Here is a 27,491-nt window from a genome sequence, read left to right as displayed (position 1 = left end):
GCTGGGCCAGTCCAGACCAGGCCAACAGCTGCCTACCCTCTTGCCCAAGGCTTCCTGGGTCCCACCCAGGGAGTATGGCCAGAGAGGTGCCATCTCACCAGTTGTCACGTGCACACACATCTCTAGAGACACACTCACACATACATGTGCCTGCATGCATGCACACACAGACATGGACGCCTGGTGCCCACTGAGATCTGAACCGCACATATTCACTGAGTCTCTACCATGGGCCATTCCCTGTGCCGGATGCTGGGTGACAGCCCTGACCTAGAGGACAAGGTCGGGCTCTCATTCAGCTCAAATCCCTGACACCCCCCACACACACCTACGCACACGTGTACTCGCAGTCATGTGCACTAGGGTGCACACACTTGAACACTACCTTGTAGCGCCCCTCTCCCCGTGTCCACAGCCTCCATCCACTCTCTTCTCTGGCCCCTCACATCCCCAGTCCACACAGCAGCCAGAGTGCATGTTCTAACCTCGAATTTGACATGACACCCCCCCGCTTAGAACCTTTTCATGGCTTCCAGGGGCCCTGGAGTAAAGGCCAGACTCTGTAGCACAGACTTCAAGACCTTTTGTGACCTGACCTCTCCAGGCCCTTGTGCATGCTGATCTTTGCCTGAAACCTGCTCTCCTGCCTTCTTTCCCTGGATAATTCCTCTGCTCTCAGCTTCAACAGCTCTTCCTCCACGAAGCCCTCTTCCATCCCCTAAGACTGGGTGAGGAGCCCTGTCCTCTGGGACCACAATGTCCTGTGTTCCCTCCATCAGGGCCTTTACAAGCTACTGCCACTGGGCAGGGCTGTGTCTGCCTTGTGTCTTTAGTACCCAGGACAAGGCACACATAGGCTTCTCAGCAAATATCAGAAAGGAGGAAGGGAGGAAGCTGCTTGTGGGGTGCTAGCTCCTGAGTGAGAGTGGGGCCTGCAGAAGGCTTGGGTCCAAAAGGGTCATAAAGGGGAGGGCTCCAGTGTGAAGGATACCCAGGGAACTCACTGGGCTGTCTTCTAGCAGGAAGTGGCTGTCACTCCCATCATTCGTCCCCAGTGCTGGTCCCTGGGCCGTGGGAGTGGGACGCCTCTCCCTGCACACCCCTGAAGGGCTGGCAGCCCACAGGGCAGGTTCTGGCTCAGCCTGCAAGTGTTCAGTTAAGCCTCAGGCCCTCCCCTCCTTTCCTTTGAGAGGCCACAGCCCATGGCACTTAAGATGCGCAGCCCTTGGTGCTCTTTAGTCAAGGCCCAAATCCAAATAACTCACTCCCCAGCTGGGTGGCCTCGGAGCAGTTACTTAACCTCTCAGAGCTCCAGTTTCCTGAGCTGCAATTTTGTGAGACTTGGATAATAATTATCTAGCAGCTATCATTTCCTCATTCGCCAGAACCCCTGATTTGGGTTCTTAGAATAGCAATTTTACAGGTGAAATAAAACAGGGTAAGTGGCAGAAAATGATGGAACCAGCCTCCTCCGAAACAGTTATTCCCCTAAATCTCAAAGGTCATGTGTGTGACTGTGCTGTGACATCAATCATCAGCGTGGCTGGGCTTGTCAGCCTCCACACCTTTGCCCAGGCAGCGCCCTCAGCCTGGAGTTCCCTCGCCACAGCATCTCCTCCGATTGCAACTTGTTTTGCAGAAGCTTCTCGTGCTCGCCTCCTCTATGTAGCTGTTCTCAGTCTTCCAAGTCCCAGCGGTCTACCTCCCCTGCCTTTGTTTAAGTCCCGGGACATCTTGCCTGCTCCCTGTGTGGGCCATGAGCGAGTGGGGTCAAGCAGCTGACTAGAAGAGGAGTGGGAGGGCTGGGGGAAGTGTGGACAGGAGCTGGAGTCAGACCTGGTGGTGAAGCTCCCCAGCCGTGTGGTCCTGGGTAAGTGGCCTCTGGGTTCTGGCTATGAGTCCCCTCATCTGTGAAATGGAAATGACAGTAACACCTGTCTCCCAGGCATGTCAGGAGGCTTCATATGGTGCTTGTGCCTGGCTGGCATGCAGCTGGTGCTAGGGCTTAGAAGCCAATCTGCAGAGCCACACTGGCAGCAGCTTGAGGGTGAGAGGCCAGCCAGGGGCAGAGAGGAGAGGGGAGGGAAGGGGAAGCCCCGTGCTTCTAACAGGCCACAGGCTTCCACGTCTCTGGGCTTTGGCTCACACTGTACCCCATGCCTGCAAATCTCTCCTCCTCGCCTTTCCTGACTGTCCAAATGTCACCTGCCTGGTAAAAGCTCTCCCACCTCCCCGGGCAGCACCCCTTCTTCCAGGTACACCTGCAGCAGGACCCTCCCATGGATTAATCGCTACAAAATTAATCCCTACAACAACCTGGACAGTAGGAACAGCTGTACCCATTTTATAGATGACTAACTTCAGGCTCAGAGAAGTCAAAGGACTCAAGATAGTGGCTCATGGATGTGGCACTGGGTGGGGGTGGGGGACCCAGAACCTGGCACCAGGGGCTAATGCAGGAGGTGGGCAACTGAAAATCTCCATGGGGACGGTCACTGAACACCTACTGTGCACCGGGTCTGCTCCTGGCATCTGCCGTCCCTTGGCTAGACTCGCCCTGTTCAGCACCATGGTAGCAGCTGAGGGCAGGACATGGAGTGTTTTCTTCCCCATGCCTTCCTGATACCCACACAGGGTGTGGAGGGAGGAAGTTCCACATGTGGTTCTGGAATGCTTGTTTGAAACTGACGCTGTCTTCAGAGACCTGCCCATTGAGGCCTCTCCATGGTCCCCCCGTCACTGCTGGGCAAGGAGGCTTTCCAGTCTCAGGCTTCACCACAGTGACTTCCAGGTGCCCTCTTGTGCCCCATCCTGCCAAAGTTGGTGCTTCTCCTCTGGGTTTCCCTGCCCGCTCCTCATCCCAGGTAGGCCAGGCTGGGACTATCTTGCTCATTTGGGGTCCTGGCGTCATTCCAGTCCTGCCTGGAGCAGGGGTCCTTCCGGTTGGATGAGGGAGCTGGGCTTCCTTCTTCTCTCCCTCCTGCCTTCCCCAAACATTCACTGAGTACCTATTGTGCCAGGTGCATCCCTAAGGTATCAAAAGCGGGAGCCACAGGGGGAACAAGGCATCTCAGAGGTCAGTTGGCAGAGGGGTCACACAAAGCTGTGTGAACTTGGACTGCCAACTACTCTTTCTGTGCCTCAGTCTCCATATCGCTGAAATGGGGATGATAACAGACTCTGCCTCACAGGCTATGAGGCTTACGGTTGAATGAAATAATGTGATCCTTAAATCAGTCTGCACAGGGTAAAGGCTCTGGAAATAACAATCAAACCCTCTTCTTCCATCATGCTGTATAATTATGTGCATGCTGTATAACTATGTCAGGAGTGGGTAGTCCTTTCGGAGGAGGGGAGAGCTACTGGGAGGATGTGCTGGTGGACTCCGTGGCCTCTGCCCACTTCCCGTCTCCCAGAGGGTACTAATTTTGCCCCTCTATCCCCTAGCCTGGCCCCCATGTCCCAAGGTTTCAGGAAGGAGAAGAACTCTGCCCCAGCCAGTCCCCAGGATCGGCCAGGTGTCCTCCCAGTTGTCTTGTGGAGCCAGAATGCTGCAACCCACCCACCCATGCCAGGCAATGAGCCAGGCCCAGGGAGCGTCATTCATCAAGACGGACAGGTAACCACAGTTCATTCATTCATTCACAATGACATGACACACGGACACACCTGGGCAGAGGTTCTCAGACCTCAGCATGCAAGGCTTCCCCCAGGGGCCATCTGGGAATGCAGATTCATGGGCTTCACCTCGAGAGTTGGAGTTTTTTCACAGACCTAGGATTCTGCATGTTTAACAAGTGATGCAGGACAGACCCAAGCCTGGAGGACAGGGGTGGGGCTCACAGCCAGAGAGACTCCATGAAACCGGTGACTCTTGTGCCAGGCCTTGGGAGTAGGGAGAGTTTTCCAGAAGAAGAAAGGATGATGGGCCAGGGGATGCTTCCTGGGCAACCACCACGGCCTGAGCAAGACCTTGATGTGGGCAAGTGTCTGAAACATGCAGGAATGGCAGGTGAGCTGGGGGCTCGCCTGCAGGGCTCAGCACAGAATGAAAAGGCAGGGGCAGGGCCACTTGTTCAACAATTACAAATTTCAAGAGTGTGAGAGCAGAGCATTAAACCAAGCTAAGGGCCCTTCTGGGTGTGGGGCCCAATGGGGCTGCACAGGTCAAGCCGGCTCTTCCAGGGACCCAGTTAAGTGGGTCACCCCTGCTGGGACCAGCCCAGAGTGCTTAGGACCCCAAGGCCTTAACCAGGCAGCTGAGTACCTGGGTTCCAGCCACCCCAGCTCCAAGCCCCAGGCCTCTGTGACCCTCCCTGTGCCCTGTTCCCTCTCCGGTTCCCGTAACTAACCTCACCTCCAAGGTGGCAACAGCCTCCTCCTACCGATCTAATCCCAGGCACATGTTGTCAGCATCAGCTCCATAAAGTGCCTCTCCAGTTCCTGTCACTCCCCTGTCCAATAACCTTCAATGGCTCCCTCCTGCCCACAGGATAAAATCCAAATGCCAGAGCACAGCTACGGGCTCTTGCCCTGCTCTGCAGCCTCCAGTCCTAGAAGCCCCTCCACCAGACTCACTGTCCCAGCCCACCCATTTAACCCCCAATATTCCTGCTGCCAGGGACCCCTCCTGGAATGCCCTCCCCAAATCCTCCCAAGCTACAGCCTCCCATCTCATGGGCACCTGCCCGTGGTAAGCTGGCACACACTCTTGCTGCCTTCTTGTGTGACTAATGAGGCCCCTGCCCACAACCCTTCCCTCTAAGAAAAACGGCTCCCATGGACTGGTATGGCTCTTTGAACACGGCATCTCATCTCACTCTTCCCACAACCTGGAAGGTAGGTTCTTTATGTGCATTTTGCTTGCGAGGGAGTGGAGACTCTGAGAAGCTAAGGAATTCGTCAAAGGTCACACAGCTAGAAAGAGGCCAAGCCCAGAGTCCAGCCCAGCTCCTGACCCTTATACTTTCTTTCAGTATGAACTGAGAACCTACCGTTCCCTGTTCTAGCTGAGACCTGATACATATGGTCAAAGGCGGCCCCCTTTGTGGCCCGGCACAAAGGACTGTGGGAACATCAGTAGCAAAATCAGCAGGAACCACTCACCTAACGAGGACTGGCAACTGCTCCCTCTGTGAATCATCCTTACCCAGAGGCAGGGGTCTGGTCCTCAGTAAACTTTGAAGAAACAGAGGCACAGAGAAGTTAAAGCCTCTAACCTAAGGTCACACAGCAGCAAGTGGTAAAACCTGAGGTTCCAACGCACTGGTGAAAAATCTGGTTAAGTTCTCGGCCTCCCAAGGAAATCAGTTCTGGGGTCACAAAATCCAAGAGCCAATATCTGCAGGCACAGGGAGTGTGCTGGCCTGATTTCTGCTCAACTCTGCCCTCGCCCCCACCCCCAACTCACCCCACCCACCCACTTAGCCTGGGAGCTCTCTGAGGGCAGGGTAGGCCTGCCCCATCCTGGCCTAGTTGAGCGAGCACCTGGCTAGGAAGCTGAGCAACTCAAAAGGCCCCCAGCTGGACTCCTGGGAATCAGCAACCCAGACCTAATAGGCATTAGGTCTCTTACCTAATACCTCTTCTTCCTGACCTCCTGCCACGAGCACTCCCCAAGCAGAGCACAGGCTTGGGTCCCTGATACTCCCTGTGCCCCAAGGCAAGATGTTTCCTTTTACAAATCATTATTATTACTATCATTACTGTTATTTTAATTTAAATCTTTTGACGTTCAGGCAGATGTTTCTCTGCAGCCGTAAGGGCATGTCTGTGGGAGGATGGCACCTCGGGGACTGGCCTGAACTCTTGCCACGTGGGACAGCCCAACCAGTGGGCGGCCAGCTCCATCCTCCTCCAGGGGTCTGTCGCTGCTCACTTATCAGGCTGACATCCCACAGGGGGGCCACTGCCCTGCCTGCCCCTTCGGCTCCACGCCTGCCGACTGGAACCAGAGCTGGAGGGGTGGGCAGGCGGGGGCACGTGGGAGGGGGCTGAGCCCTCACCACAGGCCCCTTTGCAGTTCAAAGTGACACATTCAGGCAGCCGTCCCTTCAAAGGCCAGACAACGCCTGCCCTGAATTGCTGCACCGGCAGCCCGGAGCCAGGAAAGCACTGCAGGGGTAAAGGTGGCCCTGTGAGGGCTGGCCACGCTCCCATCCATGGGATGGACTTCCACTATCCTGGGCAGGAGGACAGACCCTGACCGGCCCCATCCTGTGGTGTAATCCTTGGAAAATCACCTTCCCTCTCTGAATCTCGCTGCTTTCACTATGTATTGGCAAGGTACTCAGAAGGCGCTCAGGGGTGGTCATGCATAAAGCTGACAACACTGATGACGAAGATGATGATTCACAGCCTCTCTCTGAGAGGCACCGCCCCAAAGACAGGCCACCTGAGTGTGGTTCCCATCAGCTGCTCACTAGCTGTGTGACCTAGGGCAAGACACTTAGGTTCTCTGTGCTTTAGTTTCCTCTTCTGTAAAATGGGGCTCGGAAGGGGTGATGCCATGCCTGTTTGGCACCAGACAGGTCACAGATAACAACCCTTCCCCCAGTGCTGAAATGTGCCCTGCTTCCTGCCAGAAGAGTTGGTCAGGCCAAGTCAGACCCACTGAGAAGGCTCAGTGCAAGTGCTCCATCAAGCCTGGGTTCCCGGGAGCTAAGAAGTGGTTCCAAGGGCAGGTTGTGGCACCTGCAGATGCTAACTCCCAGGCAAACAAGAGTTTTTTTTTTTTTTTTTTTTTTTTTTTTTTTTTTTTTTAAGACGGCGTCTCGCTCTGTTGCCCGGGTTGGAGTGCAGTGGCGCAATCTCGGCTCACTGCAAGCTCCGCCTCCTGGGTTCACGCCATTCTCCCGCCTCAGCCTCCCGAGTAGCTGGGACTACAGGCGCCTGCCACCATGCCCGCTAATTTTTTTTTGTATTTTTAGTGGAGATGGGGTTTCACCGTGTTAACCAGGATGATCTTGATCTCCTGACCTCATGATCCGCCCGCCTCGGTCTTCCAAAGTGCTGGGATTACAGGTGTGAGCCACTGTGCCTGGCCAACAATAGTGCTTTTAGGAAGTCTCATCACGATCTAGGGTACCATCTGAAGCTGGCAATGATCAGCTTGCCATTGGGGAAATCACTGCACCCAAGTCAAGCTTCGATGTTGGCAAAATGGGAAATAATATTAATAAAACCTGCCCCCAGAGCAGTAAGAAGATTCAATGAGCGAATCCCCATCAAAGCCTTATCACAAGCAGCATGAAATGAACACCGGCCATTCATTAGGAGCCATTTCTTCAACAAACAACATTGAGTTGCAGTACCAGGCTACCACCAGGGCACCAATCCCAGTCAGAGGCCAGACTCCACCCTCCCAAAAGGCTGCTGAAAGTTTTCTCACGACACAACGCCTGGGTTCCATTTACCAGCTGTGTGGCCTCGGGCAAGTTACTTAACTTCTCTGTGCCTTGGTTGTCTTACCTGAAAATGAAAATAATAATGGAAGCCATGTCATAGTGTCATTAAAGAATGCAAAGTGCTGAGAGCACTGCCTGATGGCCCACAAGTGCTAAACAAGCATCAGCTGGGGTTATTATTGCTGCTGCTGTTGTGCACGCTCCAGGTCTTCCCCGCCCTTCAGAAAGCGTCGTGCAGCTAGGCTTCCTTCTGCGGCTCACAAACTTGGGAAGTGTTAGCTCCTGAGAGGTGCCCCAAGTACCCTGCAGAATGGAGGCTTCTGTGGGCTTCCTCTCTGGTCTGTTTCCCTAGCAGCTGGAACGCTTGGAAAAAAAGCACCCAGCCTGCTGGGCTTGTCAAAGCAGGGCTGACTTTACTAGAACCAGGTTTGGATGGTAATTTTGTGGTCATAACAACTATTTTCCTTACACACTGCTACAGAAAGGGGAACCCCTGCTTTTTTTTTTTTTTTTCCCCTTAACCTAATTGAAGACACTATCAAGTGTAAATATGCTGGAGTTTTTAATAAAAACACGATGGAGAAAAATATTCAAAGCTCAATAATCAGAAGCAATTTGTGTCGCTAGCAGAGATGTGTCATTCCTCCCACACCCCCCTCCCCGCTTGGCTGTGCTTTGTGCGGGACTGGCTTTGGGGATGGCAACTTTAGACCTATGGCAAAAATAATGAACAGCAGTGAGGCTTAGAGATAGCCTGAAAAATATCCTGGAAAAGAAAAACATATGCCAAAGAGTGTGGTGTAAAAGTCATATTTCATGCCTGACTTTAGAGAATGTTAATAAGGATTAGAACCATACTCCAACAGAACAACTATCAGTCAAGGCGGGGTAATTAATTTCGCTTCAGATCTCTGTTTGGGAAAATGAAAGCAGTAAGTGTTGTTTCGCAGCATGGAGATTCCATCGCACTAGAACAACCCAAAGAACTTCCAAAGCCATGTCCTGAACCCAGCTGAGACCTGGCTGTTGCTGGCAGCCTCTCCTGATCTGTTGCCTTGTAGATTTGGGGACCTTTTCCGAATCATAACATATCAAACTCCTTTTTTCCCCCAGGATTGGCTAATAAATATGATTAAGATAACACGACCCAAACCACATGTCCTCTGCTTGGCCTGCAACATGTGGAGGGCAGATGTGTCTTCCGTGCACAGATGACCCAGCCGGCTGCTCCCCTGAGGCAGGGACCCTGGGAGATGGAGTCCCGAGAGGTCCCAGCAGTCCACTGGCCCTCTGAGTACCCAGCCAGGCCTCTGGCCTTCCCATGACCCACTATAGAGAGGAAGGGCCAAGCCCAGGGTGTCTGGGAGTCAGAGACAAGAAAGATGGTGGGATGTGGCACTGTCCTCACCTGGTTTTTGTCCCCCAAGGTCCCAGTTTAGTAGACAGAATTCCCAAGGCACATGACCCCGTATTATCCTCTCAAAATAATTTCATTGTCCAGGTCCACTTGTCACCCCCTCTTAAAGAGCTGGGATTGAAGAACCTTCCCGTCCCTGAGACCTGGGCCCAGGGAAGACAGAGTAGGCCAGTGTTAAAGCCAGAGTCTGGGAGAGGGTTCTCAAAAGGACTGTGGAGTTGCCACACAGCCCCCAAGCCTGGTAGCATGCAGCTTGGGATTTCTGCCTCTGCTCTGCTAGGACAGGACAAGTCGTGGCTGCACTTGGACCTTGGTCTTCCCATTTCTACTGGGATCTTGAAGAGCCCTTCAGCTGGGATATCCTAAAGTAGCCCAAGGTCCCTGTGAGTGTGGCCCTGCTGTACTCAACTGAGGTCACTGGAGGTCACGCAGAAGGCCAGGCCCTGGAAATCAGGCCAGGGAGGCCTGGGCCTGCTGAGGTTGACAGCCCTGCTCCAGCTCTGGGGAAAGAAGGGGAGCAGACTCAGAGGCCAGGGCTGGTCAGGGAAGAGCCCCTCCCACCCTGACCAAGCAGGGCTCCCAGCACCAAGGCAAGGCTCTGGGCCAAGGCATGAGTGAACCTCCTTCTCTGCTTTCCCTTGGGGACAGGAGGGAGAAAATAGAAAATAGAAGAGTCCCTCAAAGTTAGCTCAAGCCAAGCAGAAGGGCTCCAGCTGCCAGGAAGAAGCAGGGCATTCATTCTATCACTGCATAGAATCAATGAAGTCAGAAGTAAGCAGGCTGAGGGCCCGGCAGGGCACCTCTCTGAGTAAAAAAGGGAAGAAGGGTCCCTAGGGGAGGGGCACTATATCGTGGATGAGCCTCAGCTGCCTGCAGGGCAGGCACAGGGTAACCTGGCCACTGGGAGGAAGATGGAAGGTCTCTCTCCTGTTGGTCCCTGCTCAGAGGCCACTCTGGAGACCAGGCACATCAGGCTCCTCCTGAGCCCAGTAAGATCAGGACGGCCTGGCCGAGGAACCCTCTGACACCAGTCTCCGAGGCCTCCTTTCCTCTGGGGCCGACTGGGTGTGGACTGTTGCGTCCAGACCCTAATCAACGCTCAGGCGGGGCCTCCCCCAAGACCAAGGCCTCTTCCCTGCGGAGGAGCCCGGACGGACGGGCGGACGCTGCGGTCCCGGTCGGGCTGATAGGAACCATCTGCGTTGTCTTAGGCCGCCCTTCGGCCCACTGTCCCTCTGAACTCGGCCGGTTCCCGCGGGCCGTTTGATGCTCGCAGGGTCACAGACCCCCGCACACAAATCACCGCCGCGGGGCTGGGGGTGGGGCGGAGGCGCTGAAACCTAATCCGCAGAGTTTGCTCCGCCGCCGCCTCCTCGCTCCTTCCCTCGCTCGCTGGACGCCCCCCACCCACCCCTTTCCAAACAAGGCTTATTTTTCTTGCCAAAAAAACAAAGTTGGTATCAAGTGTTTTGAGGGAGAAAGTCTCTCCCCCACCCCTGACCTGGAAGGAAGGGCTGGTTGCCGAATGAGCCGGGATTGCAGAAGGGTCTCCAGGAGAGGACAGGCGGAAGGTGAGCTTGGGGCTTCTGGCTCCGTCGGTCCCCTTCCCTGTGCTCGCCTGCCCGTCCCATACTTAATGGCAGCGAATCCCATGGTCCCCGGCCCTGCCCTATCCCTCTAGTCGTCCTGCCCAGAAAGGGTTTCCTCCATCGGAGCTCCCGGTCCCTATGCTGTCAGAGATGGAAGCATCACTTCCTGCTCCTTCTCCCTCCCTATAAAACAGCCCTTGCCTGTCGCTTTTACGAGGTGACACCCTGCTTTCAGCCCGATCATCCCTGCGCCCGGAGTCTGGGCTGGGCGCGCAGGAGACTGCGTGCACTCTGGCGTCCCCGACCGCTGCCAGGGTGCACGGGGACTCAAGAGCGGATCCTCTATGAGCTCTAATAGGAGGCCAAGGAGCGGGAACATCAGAGACAAATTCCTCCGAAGTCCCCTCTCCGGTTCCGCTGACTGGAGCCTTTGGGCTGAAACCCCAGGAGCTCCCCACCCCTGTGTCCATGAGGGGAGCAAAACGGAGCCCCCGGGGGCACGCAGGCTTCGTTTGCTGGGTGTTGGTTTTGCTTTTGGTTTTTTCAGCCGGTGCAGCGACCCGGAACAGCGCGGCCGCTTCTCCGACGCCCGCGGCTCCCCACTGCGCCCAGAGGCGAGCGCCGCGGCTAAAGCCCGAGCCTCGGCGCCCGCTGCGCCTGCCGGAGTTCTGCTTGTCCGAGCAGGCAGCGGGGCTCAGGCACGGCGGCGACGTCGAAGGGCTAGTCGGCAGACAGGGCTGGGTCTCCGCGGCCAGGGCGCCGCAGGAAAGCCCTGCAAACGGTGGGACGAAGGTGGTGGCGGCGGCGGCGGAGGTGGCGAGAAAGGCGCCACGGGCCTGGCGGAGAAGCGGGTTTCCGCGGGGGTCGAACAAAGGAATTCGCCCTCGGAAGAAAGGGGCAGAGCATGCAGCCAGGAATGGCCAACCCTGGAGACCTGCAGGAGTGCGAGCGCTGCGGCATTAGTCCCAGGGATCCAACGAAATCTGCCCCGCTGAGGGCCCCAGCCTGGCATCTCCATTCGGCCTCTCTTCTGGTCAATCCCGCTTTAATGGGGGTGGTGGGTGTGCACCCAGAGTGCCACCTTTCCTGGGAAGAGGGGACAGAGCAGGACCCGTGCTCTCGGTCAGAGAAGGCAAAAACATCCCACTAACCCTCCCCCCATTCACCATCTAGTCGTGGGGTCATTGTCCCCATTTTCCAGACGCTGCCAATTAAGGCACCCGCAAAACCACCCCTTCCCCCGCCCCCGCGGCAATGCTCCGGCTCCTGAGGCCCAAGCGCGCTCGGAAACGGAAAGCGTCAGTGGGCTACAGGGCCGGAGCCCCCTCTTCCCACCGCCCTCGGAAGGGGTGGAGGGGACACGGTTGTAAGGTGCTCGGCTTCTTTTCTGTGCTTGACATGAATAAGGGGATTAGGACAGCAAGTTTCCGTCGTTCAGTCCGTGGGACAAAGGGCCCCGCGGTTTGAGCGGCACAGCCTCTGATTAAACGACAGAGCCCTGTCACTCAGCACCATCCTAGGTACTTGTGTTCGTGACATAATCTTATTAGAAGATAAAACCGGCGAAATCCTTTTCATAATGAAAAGTTACATTTAATGGCCGGACTCGCCCCCCACCTCCCTCCCCGGAGCCTGCTCGCCTTTCCCCGTTGCTGTTGGATATGGCTCGCCTATAATTGGCATTTAAAGCACCAAGTCCGGGAGAAAAACGGGGTTTAGGGTTTTTGTAATCCCCCTAAACTGTCTTTGTTCGAAATCTCCACAGATACAAGTCTGTTAAGAGTAAATATTTGTGGATTGATACAACCACATTTCCCCCCTACAAACCAAATCCAAAAAAAAAAAAAAAAAAAAAAAAACCCGCCGCTCGCCGCCCTTGGGCTGGGGCGCAGGAGGGAGGGGGCTGGGGTCTGCCCTAGCGTCCACACCGGGAACTCAGCTTTCGGGACGCCTGGTTGCCTCCAGGAGCTGAGGGACTTTGCACATTTCTCAGGCGGGAAAAGGGTCTTAGATTCTCCCCCGCAACCCCTAATTTTCTGTTCTCTCAATAAACAAACCTCCCTAACTTGCTGCTTTCGGCCAGCCAGAGGGGGTCGGTGGGAGGGCTTGGGGAGGGGCGAGGGCTGTGCTCAACAAGGAATGAAAATGCCAACTCTCCCCGCGAGCCTTACTCCCTCCAGCGGGAGCCTGCAGTGGCTCCAAGGAGAATCACTGGCTCCTTCTGGACCGCGGAAGGCCCCACCCGGTGGGGCACCCCGAGCCCAGCCCAGGAGAGCCCCCGAGCCACCAAGGGTCCCCGAAACGCTGAGGAGCCCGAAGGCTGCTGTAGGGTCCCGGACTCCAGGCTCCAGCCCAGCCCGTCTCAGGATCGGATTCCTACATAAATCAGCAGCCGGGTGAAAGGGCTGCGCTTTAGAAAGGGCAGGACTGTGTGCGCATATTAGAGTGCGCGGTTCCCAAATCCGGGCTAAACCCTTGGTGACACCGAAATTCATCAACCGCCGCTGGCGCCCGCGGCTCGGCTGCAGAGCCCAGGAGCCTATGCTTGGTGTCATCCCACTCCCAGGAAAGGAGAACGTGGTGCACGAACCGCCGAGAGTTGGGCCTGGAGGGATGGGCAGGTGGAGGCCGCTAAAAGCCGCCCCATCCGTGTGTCCGGACGTCGAAGGAAGCTCTCCCGCCCAGGGGAAGGCAATTATTCTAACCTTTTTCTTCCTCTGACCAGCGCAGGCCCTACAGGGGGCAATCCGCGCGGAGGAGGTCAGTGACACTCTGCCTCCCAGCCGTCGGGTAGCGACTCCCCCTCCCCACCCCTGCCAGGCTGCGCGTTCTGGGGGAGACTGGCAACAGTGTAGAGCCTGCACCTTCCGGAAGGTCGGCATAGGAGGACTTAGAGAACCCATCCGGCTTTGGGAGTTGGACCCGCCTGGGGGGAAATCTGCTACAGAGTAACTCTGGGCCGGGAAAAATCTGCTACAGAATAACTCTGGGCCTGGGGGAAGTTGTTCAACCTGCTCAGCCTCAGTTTCCTTCCCTAACCACAGAGCTGGGACGGTACAGTCAGTGAACTTCACAGGGGCTCAACAAACGCCAATGCCTTGCCCTTCTAGATACACTACTGCGTCCTGCCTCCCTGTTCAGTAAGGCTGTGCTCCTGCAAGTTCACATCTACACTGACCATGCTCAGGAGCCTCTTGGAAAAAATGGGACCTATGTGTCTCAGTAGTAATGAGGGCCCATCCACAGGCTGGCCTTGGCTCCCAGGAGCAGCCCCTGGCATCCAGGTGGGCCCCATTCCCTTTTCAAGGTAAAATAAATAAATAAATAAATAAAAACACAGGCCCCCAACCTGGGTGAGGAGCAGAAGGGTGGGCAAGACCCCTCTGGGAGGCCTGTTCAGGAGGCTGCACTTTCTGGGCCTCCCACACAGGACAGACAATGCATTCCTGCCAGACGGGGCTGCCTTGGGCTCATTTCCCAGCAGGAAGGAAGAAAACATACACTGACTGCATGCCCAACACCGGCTGGCATCTGGGTTTGTTCCACTTTATTCTCAGAGCAACCCTGTACGATTGGAATTACCACCCCCTTTTCACAGAGAAGGGAACTGAGGCTGAGGAAGAGCTGTCAGTCCTTCCCTAAAGGCCCTTGGCCTTTGTCACTAGAAGATGGAGACATTCTGGATCCCCATTCTGTAACTGCCAACAAGCTTGCTCTTCCTTTGAGAAAATGTGCTCCACCGCAGGACCCCTCCATTTGGAGGAGGTCACCCCAGAGCACCTTGATCCTCTGGAACCCCAAAGGCCTGGGCAGCTCAGTCCTCGTCCGGTGCCCACACCCAACAGCCCAGTAACTATAGCAATCCAGGAGTCACATGACAAGAGTCAGAGAATCCCCTCTGAAGGCAGGAGGCAGGAGAAGGGAGAACAGCAGTCACACCCAACTTGTCCCGTCCCAACCCAGTGCTGCTCCTCCCCTCCCGTCACTGCTGCTGAAGCTCCTGGGTAGGTGCTTGGGGAGGGACCCCTGGTGGCCCTGTGTCCAAGCATGCTCAGCTCATCTTCAGCTACCCAGCAGCTCGGTGGCCTCCTCATTCCTGCCAGACCCAGTGGGCATCGCTGTTGCTCTGGGTGGCCGTTACAACCTTCCCCAGCTAGCCACCTCCCCACAGTTCCTGGGGAAGCCTCTCTCACAGCACTGGCCTGGCCAGGAAGCAAACATCTTTGTTTCTTCTGGAACTAGGCTCCAGGAACCGGGTTTTTCCTTCAGCAACACTTCCCCCCAGTTCACCAAGTGCCAAGGCCAGCCAGGTGCTCTGCCATTAGCCAGGACATTCGTCCAGGGTTGGTCTGAGTCAGGCTCCCAATTGAGACAAAGCCTCCCTACAAATGTACCCACACATCCCCAGATCCCCAGCCCCTCATCCTCCCTTTGGGGCCCTAAGGTCAGCAGGGCAGGTCCAGCGGCTGCCAGTCAAGATGCTGAGCAGAAATGGATATAGTATTATCCAGGGAATAACAAAGGAAGGGCCCACGCAGAAATTTATTTGTACTGATCAGGCAAAGCAAAGGTAAAGGGCAGAGAGGAAGTGCTGTCAGCCGGCCTGAAACCCAAGAAAGTTGCCATTCCGAGCACAGTGGCCCCTTATGCCCCACCACTCCCCACCGCAGCAGTAGTTAAAGCAAACACAGGCCCTTCACTGCCCCATCAGTTACACCTTCCCCCCAAAATTACACAAACTTTGAAACATTTTTCTGAGAGAAGATGGATGCTTCAGGAGACTTGAGGTCAAGGCTAGGCTGTTTAAAGTATATTATTAACAAATAAACATTTACTGCAAAAAAAAAAAAAAAAAAAAAAGAGAGAGAGAGAGGGCGAGAGAGAAAAACCCTATAGGCCACCGGGGAACCAAATCATGTTGCTTTTGGCATCAAATGACAGGAGACATTTATGACATGAATGGAGAACACCAGCCGGTTGATGAAATGGCAAACGTCTGCCACTTTGCTTCCTCTACCTTCGTGAATCAACTTTTTCAAATATGGTTTTCAGCCTTAGCCCTCTCTCACTACCACCGTCTCTCCACTTCTGACTGTAGTGGCAATAAATATATATAATTTTGGTTTTGCTCTTTGCTGCCATCAGCACAGAATCTGGTTGGAGAGGGCCAGAGGAACTTCCGGCTGGGTCAGCCAGAGAGCCAAGGGCCCTGGGTCCTCGGGCACCCCCAACTGACTGACAGCTCACATGCGGCTCCTTGTATGAGTGGACTATCCCTCCCTTCCTCCCTCCCCTGGCTGAGGCTTGATTGTGGTGTCCAACAAATTGGAAGTTATAACTCATGTCAGTGAGAGTATCCTCCATCCTTCAGCCTAACTGATGCCAAAGTAGGACTGGTTTTTTTCCCCTTCCTTTTCTTTATTTTTTAGAAACTTCAGAGCCACAGGACAAAGGCAGCTCCTTGGAGAAGCATCGCCAGCCACCCATGGGTGGAAACCTCACAGTGAGGCCACAGAGCCTGAGCTGACGGGACTTCTGAGCTCCTGGAATGGTGTTTCTCCACCTTTTAAACCTCATCTTCCTTCTGAGAAATACACAAATTCCCGGATCTCTCCCCCACCTACCCCCTTCTCCATTGGCTGAGCTTTATTTTCTGTGGCTTCAATCACAAAACAGTAAGTACAAACAGTTCTTCAAATATGAATTATTAAGCTTTTCCAAGCTATATGCAGGCCCTGGAGATGCCAATTGTTTCCTGGTGGAAATACTGTTGCTCTGGACCACCCTGTCTGTCCCCAAAGGAAAAAGAGCCCAGCACACCCGGCCACCCTGTTGTGGCCCTTTCTGATAATGCAGTTGGCATCTGTGCACACCCACGCAATCAGGTTTTCCACCTCTCTTGAGGTGCAGGAGAGGATAACGGATCCCCCAGAGAATGGAATATTTATTGGAGTTCCACCAGGTGCCTGTGTAATCCTCATAACCACCCCGCAAAGTCACATCATCATCCCCAGTTTGTTGATGAAGCCCTGGCTCAGAGATGGGCAACCACTTAGCGAAGATCACACAGCTGCTAAGACTTGGGGCTGGGAGGTGAACTCAGGTCTGACTCGGAGTCTAAAGCTCTTTTCATGGCTGAGGAAGACAAGACTTTCACAGTGTCCTATGAAGGCAATGGCTTCCCCAGGGTGCTCCTCATCCTCCTGAATGGAGAGGCTCAGGGTAAACCTTGCGTACCATGGAATCTGGGTACAGAACCTGTTGGCAGTGTGGTGTGTGTCCTTGGAGACAAGGTATTCCCTGCCATGCTCATGGTGAGAACAGTAACAGCAATAACTTTCAGAGTATTAATAACAAGCCAGGCAAGATGCCAAGTCCTTTGGGGCACCTTATCTCAAGTCCTTATAAGAATACTTGCCCCCAGCAGAATAAGTCCCCATTTCACAGAGGAGGATCAGGTAGGTGCCAGGGCCATGTGATCTCTAAGCCTGGCTCCAATGGACAGGGCAGGAGAGAGCTGACAGTCACCAATCAATCACATACCCCAGAGGAGATCCTCCCAGCCTACTTACCCCACTCAAGAAAAATAGGGCAAACAAATGAGGCCACACCAGCCCAGTGCCCGGGAAGTTGAGGGTGAGCCAGGAGTCACTGTGAATAATGTCTCCGTTCAGCAGCAGGGGACTGCAGCCCCAGGAAGCCCTGTGCTTACCCCATTGCACACAGCCAAGGTGCTGGGGTTAAATGGAGAGGTACCCTCCAAAGGGCCAGAGAGTCCCCAGACTTGGGCTGCCAGGGTGGGCCCTTTGGGCCTCAGCCCCCAGAGACAGCACCATAGAAGCCTTTTTGTAAGGCAAAGTCCTGGCTCCTCCTCCCAAGCAGACAGTTTCCTGGACAGGCGCTCTGCAGCCCTGAGTGAGTTTGATGGTTGGGGTAGGGGAACTCGCTGGTTGGGGTACACACTGAGGAAGGGGTGCTGCTTGAAGTGGCACCCTGCAGGGGAGCCTATGGGAGGCCTTCCAGGCTGGGAGAAGTAGCCAGAGAAGGCCAGAGGCTGACTGCTCTCCCCCTGGGCCACACCCGAACATGGGAGTTGGATGGGGAGTGTGGGGGGAGAGGTGAGCCTCCCAGGAAGGTCTTCCCCGAGCTAAACACTTCCAAGGAAAGAAATGTGCAGGGCAGAGCGGTTGGGCCACTGGAGCCACAGCCAGCTGGGGGAAATTTTTTTTAAAACTCACCCCAGGACTCAAGAGGGCTTTTTGTGAAACTCAATCAAAGTCTGGATGCTCCCCTTCTGACAAGGTGGGCACATCCTACCTGGGCAGGCGAGCCCAAAGGGCCCCCGGCGGGCCCGGCGGAGCCCTGGAAGTCTGTGCGGCCGAGAGGCTCGGCCGCCCGGGCAGGCCCTGCGGGCGGAAGTGCGCCGCGGCCCCGCCGCCGAGATAGGAGCGCGGCCCGGGCCGGAGCCCCGCGTCTCGCCGTGCACAAAGGCGCCCACTTGCACCCCAGCGGGTCTCGGGTCGCCAAACCTGGGAGCTGTCTTACAAGCGATTAGACTCCATTTTGTGACAGATTTTTGGACTCTCCCACCGACCCTCCCCCCTTCCGGAGCCTCCTCTAGGAATTCTCCACCTCTTCAGGGTAAAACCCTTTCCAGACGAGCGACAGACGGCAAGAAAAGATAGTTACATAATTCTATTTGGCCAAGCCGCCAAGAAAAAAAACATGGGAGGGGAGAACGTGCCTTATTTTTCATTTGTTCTCCGGTGGAGGATGGTGAGAGGTGTTCCTGATTTGGGGGAGGCTGCGTGTCCTCTCCGTTTCCTAACCGGTTTTCTGTCCGAAAAGACTGCTTGTTTGTTGTTGTTGTTGTTGTTGAAGGATCCCCCAAAAATCACTCATGGGGAAAAAGGAGACTTTTGGAGTTAAGAGTGAAAATGCCCAAACGCAACGGCCGGCGCTCTGTTCTGCCCGCCAAGGATGTACAAGAGGATTTTTATCAAATTCGGCTCAATGTGCCCCAGTGTCAATTAATCACCCCCGTGGTGCGTAAAAGAACTTGGCACTTCTGGGAGTCTGGGATCTTTGAGAACAAATCGAAAGGAGGAAGAGACACTTACTAAAAACGGCAACCTCTTTTTAAGGATGGAGCCCTGCAACTCAACCAGGGGTGAGGACACATTTTTCAGAAGTTGTGTTTGGTTGGGGGGTTGTTAATTTCCCAATACCGCTGACTCACAGACTCGACAAAATCAAGAAGGCACGTTTCTGTGCCCGCTTGTCTGGATTCTTGTCTGAAAAGCATTTACGCACAAATGAAATAAATATGCATCTGCAATTCTCAAAGAAAAAAAGAAATGTAAATAAAAAATTTTTTATTGTGCAAAGAACATCCCTTTCCAGTGAGCTGCTGCCTGCCTGGAGCGGCGCTCCATCTCCCTGTGAAACGACTCACTGGGTGTTTGTCCCCAAGATTGTCTTGATAACAACCACCCCACAACCCCACCCCCAGCACATCCTGCCGGCCAGCCTAACACAGATACCTAATTGGCATTATTGGAAAAAACGGAATGAGGGAGGAGGAGTGAACTGTCCACAGCTAGAATAATGCACTCCCCACCCCAGGCTTCGGCCCCACAGGATCCAGACTGAGTGAGGTCTGCCGACCTGAGATTCGCCCTGTGCCAAAAATCATTCCCAACACACCGGACTGCACTGAAGAAGCCGGCTCTTAGGTGACTTTCTTTTTCTTTTTAAAACAAATATACTTTGGACAAAGCAGTCACAAATGTTTAACGTTTAATTGTTTTGTAAGATGAGGGGCTGAGCCGTTCATCTCTAAGGTAACATCCAGCTGAAATTTCATGACTTTACCATTCTGTGCCTGAAGAACCAGGGGGTATCCTTTCTTTTTTAAAAATAGAAGCTCCATAAATAATTATGGCGAGTGGGGGGGAGGGCAGACTACGTACAAGCGATTGGAAAGTCTTTTCAACATATTAAGTTTTTTTTTTTTTTTTTTTAAGCCGTGCAAATGATTCGGAGGCCTGTTTCTAGTTTCCTGGGCCCCCGTCCCCCCGTGTTGTCGTCAAGGCTGGTGGCTGAGCTGGGTGTAAGTGGCACTGCCAGAGCTCGGGGTCAGGCAAGCAGAGTGTGGCCAGGGGTGCAGGGCGTGGTGGGGAGGGGGTTGGAGGCTGGTGCACCCAGCAGAGGGGCTCCTCTAGCCGGCCCAGAGCCCACAGCCACATCTACCCCAAACTATTTTCCCCATTTAATTTGTGCTGCTGTATGCTTGGGCTGTGGCTGAACTGACTGGCGGCCTCTCCCTCTCCCGGAACTAGAATCATATTAGTCCAGAGCACAGCACAAAGCCGACTGACGGCAGTGTGCCTAAATCTGGGGTGCTTCCTACTGAGAGGAAGGCCTCAGCTGCACTCTGGGACCAGCAAAACAGCTGACCCTCTGAATGGACTCCAATCTCTACCCAAAGATCCCTCAGCTGGAAGAAAGAACTAGGTGCAAAAAGCGGCTCAGGCTCAGCCCCCAGACCACCAGGCACAGCCAGAACCTTTTGGGGTAGAATCCGACGCACTCTCTAGGGCTCTGGCCTGCACTATTTCCAGGCCTCAGTTAAATAGTTGGGCTGAGCTGCTTTCCACTAGGCCCTGGATTTGGGGACAATCCCTGGGCAGAGCACATAGGTTGCACTCACCACGAGGCACCGGCAGCCCAGCTTTTCTTTCCCTGGAGGCTTGGGCATACACAGCCCTCTCTGAGCACCAAACCACCTAAGCAGCCTACCGGCTCTGCAGCCTCATCCAGGACGGTTTTCTGGCATCACTAAAAACTTTTGCAGGCACCCACTATGTCTGCAACAGGGCTTTGGGGGATCCCTACACCCCTCTTTCAGTTGTGGCTTCTCACTGCCTCCCTCCCAATTGCAGTGCCAGGCAGAAAACCCAGCAGGTCAAAAGAAAAAGCCTGCATGTACTGTTTGTTATCTGTCCCCAACCCCGGCCATACAAATCCAGTCTCAGCTAAGAACTAGTTAGCAAGAAGGGCTCAACCCACATCTCTGGCCTCAGCCCTGAGGTTTGGGTTGTAACAGGGCAGAGCGGGCCAACCCCCTCTTAATACACACTACCAGAAAGGAGGCCTTCTAGGGAAGGCTGACTTGGTCAGCTCCTCACTCCCATTGGGAGCCCCAGACTGTAACTTGCCACCTTTTGAGCTCCTCTTCCTAGAATGCTTCTCCAACCAACGAAAATTGCCAAGTGCAAAATTCCCGCATGGAACGGTTTGGGGAATATGGACATTCTTTTCTCTCCATCAGCGACTAAAAGTGCAGCAGGGAGCCTGACAGAAAGGGGGCCTCCCTTGCGGCTCAGGCCGTTCAGTGCCCAGCGCTCCACCTCCTGGCTCCTGGTTCCTGGCCTCAGGCTCCAGGAATCCCAAACCCCCACACACCAGGCCCTTGAAGCAGTCCGCCAGGCCTGGCTCCCTAAAGCACTGTTTTCCTCTGGAAATAAATTTTGGGTTCCCAATTCAGGCCTCCGTAGGGCCAGACCCTACATCCCAGGACCCAGGCACCAAATCCCTCAGCCGACCCAGCGCAGGATTCCAGAACAACCGATGGCAACTGGGGGCCGTCCGGAGGCTCCCAGGACCCCATCAGTGCCGGTTGGGCTGGGTTGGTCCGCCCCAGCCCCAAGAAGCGCAGCTCTCGGAACCCTTGGAACTGCCCGGCCCAGTCGCGCACAGAGCCGGCGGCAGAGCGGGCGAGGGCCGGGCCCGGCAGGGGGCTGACCGGGCTCGAGTGCCGGGCGGTGGCGGGGAAGGAGGACGAGAAGCGCTTACTGTTGGTAGTCTTGTTTGCAGTACAGTTTCCGATCCCGGAAGTAGCAGCTGGTGGTGAGGGCTTGCTGACACGCCGCGCACTGCAAACACTCCTCGTGCCAGGACGACTCGTTGACTCGCATCAGGAAGCGGTCGGAGATGGGCCGCTGGCAGCCCTCGCAGACGGCGGGATGCGGGCAGTCGGAGCCTGCAGCGCACAGGGCGAAAGCCCGGCCGTCAGCGCCGCCCGGCCCAGCCCCGGCGTCCCGGTCGCACGGGGCCCACAGCCCCCGGCCCCGAGGGCTCGGGCCGCCCGGGATCACCTCCTGCCGCCTGCGCTCCCCGGACCGCCGCGCCAGGGGCCGGGAGGCCCCGGCTAGTCCGCCCGGGTCCGCGGGCTCCGGCGTGGAGGCCGCGGGCCTCGAGCCTTGGCTCGGCGCTGCGCTCTCCCCTTCTCCGGAGAATCCGCGCTCCGTGTTAAGACAAATGAGAAGGAGCACGGCACGGCGCAGGGTGGCCGGCTGGGACCAAGACAGGCGAGGTGAGGCTGGGGACGCTCGCTGGCTGACACGCCCCACGGTGGCATTCGTGGTCTTCTGTCCCCGATCTCCCCCAAATCTGTGGTTCGAGTGACCAGGGAGACGTTTTTCTCTTAGAATCTCCCCCACCCCAGGTGACCTGGCGCCTCTCCCAAGTTCGCCAAGGTGATTGCTAGGTCCTCCATCACCCCTGCCACCCGCCACCTACCACACCGGAGTGGCAGCTCTAGAACCTAGGCCTGTAAAGGATGGTGGGTGGCGACTGCAACTGTCCTGTCCCCTAAGGACCCCCGCCGGGGGCGTGCTTGCGGCCCTCTGGTGATCACTCCAGGAGTCCTGTCTTTCTGCCCCCTCCCCATGTCCTGTAAACCCATTTCTTTTATCCGTTGGCCCGGACGCCCGTGTCCACAGCCGGACGACGCCCCTGTCCCACGCCCGAGACCATTCGGGCGTTCCGACCCCGCACTCACCCAGCAGCACCCCCAGAGTGGCGGGCCCGGGGCGCAAGGCGTGCTCCTCCATCTTGATGCCGTCCAACATCTTGGCGCAGTCCGTCTGCCCGCGAGGGAAGCACCTCTCCAGCGACTCGGGACCTGTTGCTATATCCATGGGACGCAGGGCGCGCTGCGGACCCCGCCGGCCGGGCTGCTCGCCCGCCGGCCCGTCCACCCGCTCTCCGCCGCCGCGGCCCTGGAGCCGGGGAGGCGCGGCCCCCGCAGGGCAAGGGTTGCGCCGGCCCCCGGCGATCGTGGAGCGGCGACGCGCTGGCCCCGGGCCCCGGCGTCGTGCGGGCGGGCCGGGGCGGCTGCAGCCCGCGCCGCGCTCTCCGGGACACTTGCAGCCACGCGCGCCGGCTTCTCTGTCACCTGCTTGTCAGTCCCGGAGCCCGGCGGCGGCGGCGGCTGCAGACCCAGCCGCGGGGAGGAGGCGGCGGCGGCGGTGGCGGTGGCGGCGGCGGCGGGCGGGGGAGGGGGTGGGGGTGCAGGGGCGGCCCCGCGGGCGGGGGGGGGGGGGCGCGCGCGGCGCAGCGGGGTCCCGGGCGGGGCGCAGCGGGCCGCGGGCCTCCGGGCGCGCTCCCCGCGCTACTCCAGTGCCATGGTGCGCCCGCGGAGCCGCCGGGTTTAGAGCTGGGGCTGGCGGCGGAGGGATACGGGCCGCCTCACCTCCCGAAACTTCCTGACATTTGAACCCCGCGGTCCGTATCCCTGCGCCGGGATGCGCCGCCGGCTCCACGTCAAATAGTGCCGTCCCGCACCCCCCGCGCGCCCTGGGGCTCCGCGCCCCCGGCCTGCGCCCCGCGCCACGCCTGGCCCCGAGCGCAGGCCCTGGCGCCCTGGCCCGGCCGGCCGCCCCGTGGGCCCCTCGCAGAAGTTTTGATCGCCTTCGAAACAAATCCCTCTGCTCCACCCCCTTGAAAAATTGATTTGGGAGTTTGGGAGCGAAGGCTTTCTTTTTTCTCCCCTGCCTTCTTTATTATTAATATTTTGTAAAGCTCCAGCGCTACGAGAAGTGGCCCCGAGCGAGGCCAGACTGCGCGGACGGCGGGGAGCGCGGCGGCTCCGCTAGGGGACGGCGCCGGCCGGGAGTGGACACTCGGGGACCCCCGACTGTCGGCCGAGGTAAGTCGCGGGGGCTGAGTCGGCGTCCCCCGGGCGGCGGCGCCTGCTCGGGGCGGCTTGATCCGCGGAGAGGGCCGGCTCCCGGGAACGAAGGATGGGGGCGGGCAGACAGCGAAGACGACTGGTCCTGAACTCGTCCAAGGGGGGCCCAGGCCCAGGAACGGGGAGTGGGCCCAGAGTGTGGGTGAGGGGTCTGGAAAAGCTCTGGGCCTGGCAGAGATTGGGCGGAGGACTGAGCCGATGGGAGGTTGGGGCCCCGAGATCGAGAATGGGGGACACTGGGCCGACAAGGAAGGGCAGGCCTGGGTTCAGGCGACCGAGAGTTTAGAGGACAACTAAGGCTGGAAAAGGGGTCCCCGGACAGGGGCGGGAGACATGGGCAAGATCCGGGCCTCCTAGGGTTTGCAGTGAGGGGCGCTGGGAGGGAGTGGTGGCCCCAGGGTAGCGGCTCTAAAGAGGTTAGGTTGGCTGCCAAGATCGGCGTCCTTTGGCGGCCCGGGTGCCCGGCCAGGGGTCGCTGGGACGCGCGGATCAAGGACTGTGCCCTGACCAGCCTGGGCAAAGTGGGCCTCGGCAACGGGACGCGAAAGGCCGGCGAGATGGAGCTGCCGACTCCCGCGCCAGCCGGGCCTGGCACCCGCGTCCGGTGCGAGAGGCCACTGCGTCGGACCGGCTGTCTGCGGCCCGTGGTCCCCACCGACGCGCGTCTCACCGGGGAGCAGGGGGGCGAGTGCGGCCCGGGGTAGCAGCGAGCTGACCCCGGCGATTCGCTGCGGGGCGGCCCCGGCCCCCCCCCGGAGCGAGGCAGCGGCGCGGAGCCGGGTGGGGGCGGAGGGCATGGGGGGGCGGGTCCCCTGACCTCGCTGGAGGCGAAAGGGCGGATCGGATTTGGAACCTGCGGGAGGCTTGGGTCAGAAGTGGCTCCCTGCGCCGCGAGGCCCCGCGGAGGGGCCCGGCTTTGTGGAGGATTAGAGGCTCCCGCCCCACCCTACCTGCATGTGTGTCGGTGGGTATCTGTGTGTGTCTGTGCGTGTCGGGCCCCCGCCTCTGTGGCTCTTGCCTCCGTGTGCACCTTGGCTTTGCACACACAGTATGTGTGTCCCCGCAACCTTCCAGACTCCCAGGGGGTGAATCTGTGGATCTTTGTCTGAGTTCCCTGCACCGGTGTGTGTGAATGTGTCGGTCCTTCGTGCCTGTGTCTGGTGTGTGTGTCTGCATCAGTCCGTGCGGGGGCCTAAGTCTTTGTGCGTGTCTCAACCTCTGTATTGTGTCTGCGATCCTTTTCTGTAGGGGTGTCTCTGTCAGCTTTGCGTATCTGTGCGTATCTCTGGGGTTCTGAATGTTTCTGTGTGCTAGCGTGTCTCCCAGAGTGTGTGTGTGTGTGGGGGGGGGGGGGGGGGCTTTGTGCCTTCTTGTATTTCTAGGCGCCTTTGTGTGTCTAGGTCGGGGAGAGTGGACGAGTAAATGTGGAGTTTCTCTCCCGCATCTTGGTCCCCTCTTTGCTTAATCTGCAAACCCCAGGCCTGGACCCGCGAAGTTGGGCCTGGGCCTGGGCCGCCTTCTCCGGGCATCTGGGGCGGGGGCACGCCTGCTGCAGGGAGAAGCCGGGCGGGCAAGGCTTCGGCGCTCAGAGCCAGAGCCCCGAAGCGCGGAGCCCGGCTTGGGGCCGGCGGGCGGACCAGGCACTTTCTGCCCTCTGCTGGCCGCGGTCAGTCCCTGCAACCGGGGCTGGGCGACCACCTCCAGGCGAGAGTCCTCGTTCCAGGCCCAGACCCTCTCCCTCTGCTTTAGGGTGCACATGGGAATCCTCTCCAGTCACAGGCCCTGCACCCCCAACTCCTGGCGCAGGGTTCCATCCCCTCCTCACCTTCCCTGTGCCTGGCCTCTCCTACCCTACAGCTCTCCTTTCCCCCTCCTTGGTTGAATGAGGGCCCCTGCGACCTGGCCTCCCAGGCTTCTCTAACTCTTGGGTTGGCGTCCAGTGCCGATCCGGGGCCGCTGGCTGTGTCCAGAGGCGCATTCCCCCTACAACTCAAAGGCCTGATCTCACGGCAGGAGGACTTGTGGGCAGTCCCACTCCGTGCCGCGTCTGGTCTGTCCTGGGGCGCATAGATTTTCAGCGCCTCTCCCGCGCTCCTGCCAGTCATATCCCACGCCACCAAGGCGGATATAGATAGGGCGGTCTGCCGCGATGCGGCCCGCGCCCAGGTAGAGGCGCTGGCTCGGTGGACGCCAGAGTCTGGCTGCCTTCTCTGATCCGGGGTGGGGCTGCTGAGTCCACACCCCTTGGGCCCCTCTCCATGCCTTCCCCGCTGTCCATTCATTCCCCCTACACACACACACACACATACACACACACACACCCTCCCTATAGGCCCCGTTCCTTGCCCTTTGTCACTCCTCGTGTCCCGTTCTCCCTGCTGAGTTGGCCAGTCTCGGGTCCTTCGCACGCAGACGCGCAGAGGCCCCAGGTCTCTCCAGCACATTCGGGGCTCCAGCGCCTCTTCACCACTTTCGTTGCTGAAGAAGCGGCCAACCAGACGGCACAGCAGGGGCCGAGGCCCAGAGCCGGCTCTTGCCCGCAGGCGGCGAATGGCACCTTGCTCTGCCAGGCTACCGCGGGTGCGACCTGGGACCCGCAGATTCTCCTGGGCGCCTCCGGCCTACGACGCGGGGGCCGCTGGCTCCGCGCAGGCGGCTCCGGGATGCTCTCCCGCTCGGATTTCAGCGGCAGAAACAGCCTCGGATTCTCTCCACCTGGGGAAAGACTGAGTCGGAGGCTTCGAATCACTGGAAGAAGCGAGAATGGAAAAGGAGGCTCTGGGGCGGGGGTCCCGGTTCCTTCCAGTCTGCGGACGCCCCGGCTCCATTGAGCTGTGCCCTAGCCCCTCTCCTCTGCGCTACGCTCTTCCCTCGAGCACGGCTCTAGGAGTTTCCCTCCCCCACCCCACCCACCCCTGTCCATCCAGCCCCGGGCTGTCTGGACTGTTTTGTGCTTCTGAGCAGAGCCAAAGCCACACTGCCCCCTCCCAGTTTACCATCCCAGCTGGAGGCACGGATCTGGGGCAGCGCAGGGTGCAGTCCCGGCCAGGTTCGGAGGAGCGGGAAGACAAGGACCAGGAGCTGCGAGTGTCTCTCCACTCTGCCCAGAGAGCCAGGGCTGCAGAAGGCCTGGGCCGTCCCACGCTGCCCCGGCGCCATCAGCCCTGCCGAGCCTCAGATCCTCGAGAGGCGGTCAGACTGGCTGGATCAGAGCCGTCCCAAGCAGTGGGCCGGGTTGGGGCTGATATTCCTGGGAGGTGGCCCCGGGTCTAGGGTCCAGGGAGAACCACACTGACTCCGGAAGTGGAGCAGGAACACCCAGAGACAGCGCTGGAAACTTTCCAGCCAGCGGTGACCATGTTATGCTTTTTGGACCCCAGCGTGGCTGGACCCCCAGAGCACATGGGCCAAAGAGTCAGGCCCCTTCTCAGCTAGAGATGGCCATGTGTGATCGTCACAGAGTAACACGGCCACCTTGCCGCAGCGCGGTGCAAGTGTCTGTGGTCTTGCTGTGCCGGTGGGAGACCTCACAGCGACCTTGAACTCAGGTGGAGGCCCACACAGAGTGAGGGAATGGGGCTCAGCTGGGGTCCTTTGAATCAGGACTGGGAACTGATTCTCTTTCCCATTGGGGTTTTCCAGCCTGATGGGAGAGGGCCTGCAGGGAGACAAGATTTGTGGCAGAATTTGCTGGTGAGGCAGAGCTCGGGCTCTGAGGCTGCGCACAAGTGTGTGTGTGTGTGTGTGTATGTGTGTGTGTGTGTGTGTGTGTGTGTGTGCGCGCGCGCGCGCGCGCGCGCGCGCGGCGGGGAGACAGCCAGCCCCAGCAAAGCCCCTAAGTCCTTCCTGCAGCTTCCCCTTCAGTGAGTAGGCGTTCTGGCCACAGACCCATGACTTTCCAGCGCAAGATCTGTGTCGTTAGTCGTGGGATTCCTCCACCCTGGGTCAGGAGACTGGGCTCCCTTAGAGCCCAGGCTGCTATCAGCTCTCAGGACTGGAGCTCTGAGGGAGACGGTGCCCTGGCTGGGTGGCCCAGTGCTGAG

At 57.7% G+C, this 27,491-nt stretch overlaps 1 protein-coding gene across 4 annotated transcripts in view; it reads right to left on the bottom strand.

The window, feature by feature from the left end:
- The window catches only part of LMX1B (LIM homeobox transcription factor 1 beta), an 83,502-nt gene extending 61,062 nt beyond the window's left edge, over positions 1-22,440 (bottom strand). For all 4 annotated transcript variants that reach the window (XM_010365876.2, XM_010365880.2, XM_010365877.2 and 1 more), the window contains exons 1-2: positions 22,258-22,440; positions 21,270-21,456 (exon numbers count right to left, since the gene is read on the bottom strand). In XM_010365876.2, the coding sequence (XP_010364178.2) occupies positions 21,270-21,456; positions 22,258-22,396 (326 nt within the window). In that variant the 5' untranslated portion in view covers positions 22,397-22,440. The remainder of the gene's footprint in view (positions 1-21,269; positions 21,457-22,257) is intronic.
- Between the last annotated feature and the right edge of the window lie 5,051 nt (positions 22,441-27,491).

Source organism: Rhinopithecus roxellana, chromosome 16 (genome assembly GCF_007565055.1).
Source record: "Rhinopithecus roxellana isolate Shanxi Qingling chromosome 16, ASM756505v1, whole genome shotgun sequence".
Classification (NCBI taxonomy): domain Eukaryota; kingdom Metazoa; phylum Chordata; class Mammalia; order Primates; family Cercopithecidae; genus Rhinopithecus; species Rhinopithecus roxellana.
The sequence above is the reverse complement of the archived record's forward strand: the minus strand, read 5'-3'. Positions and strand labels throughout refer to the sequence as shown.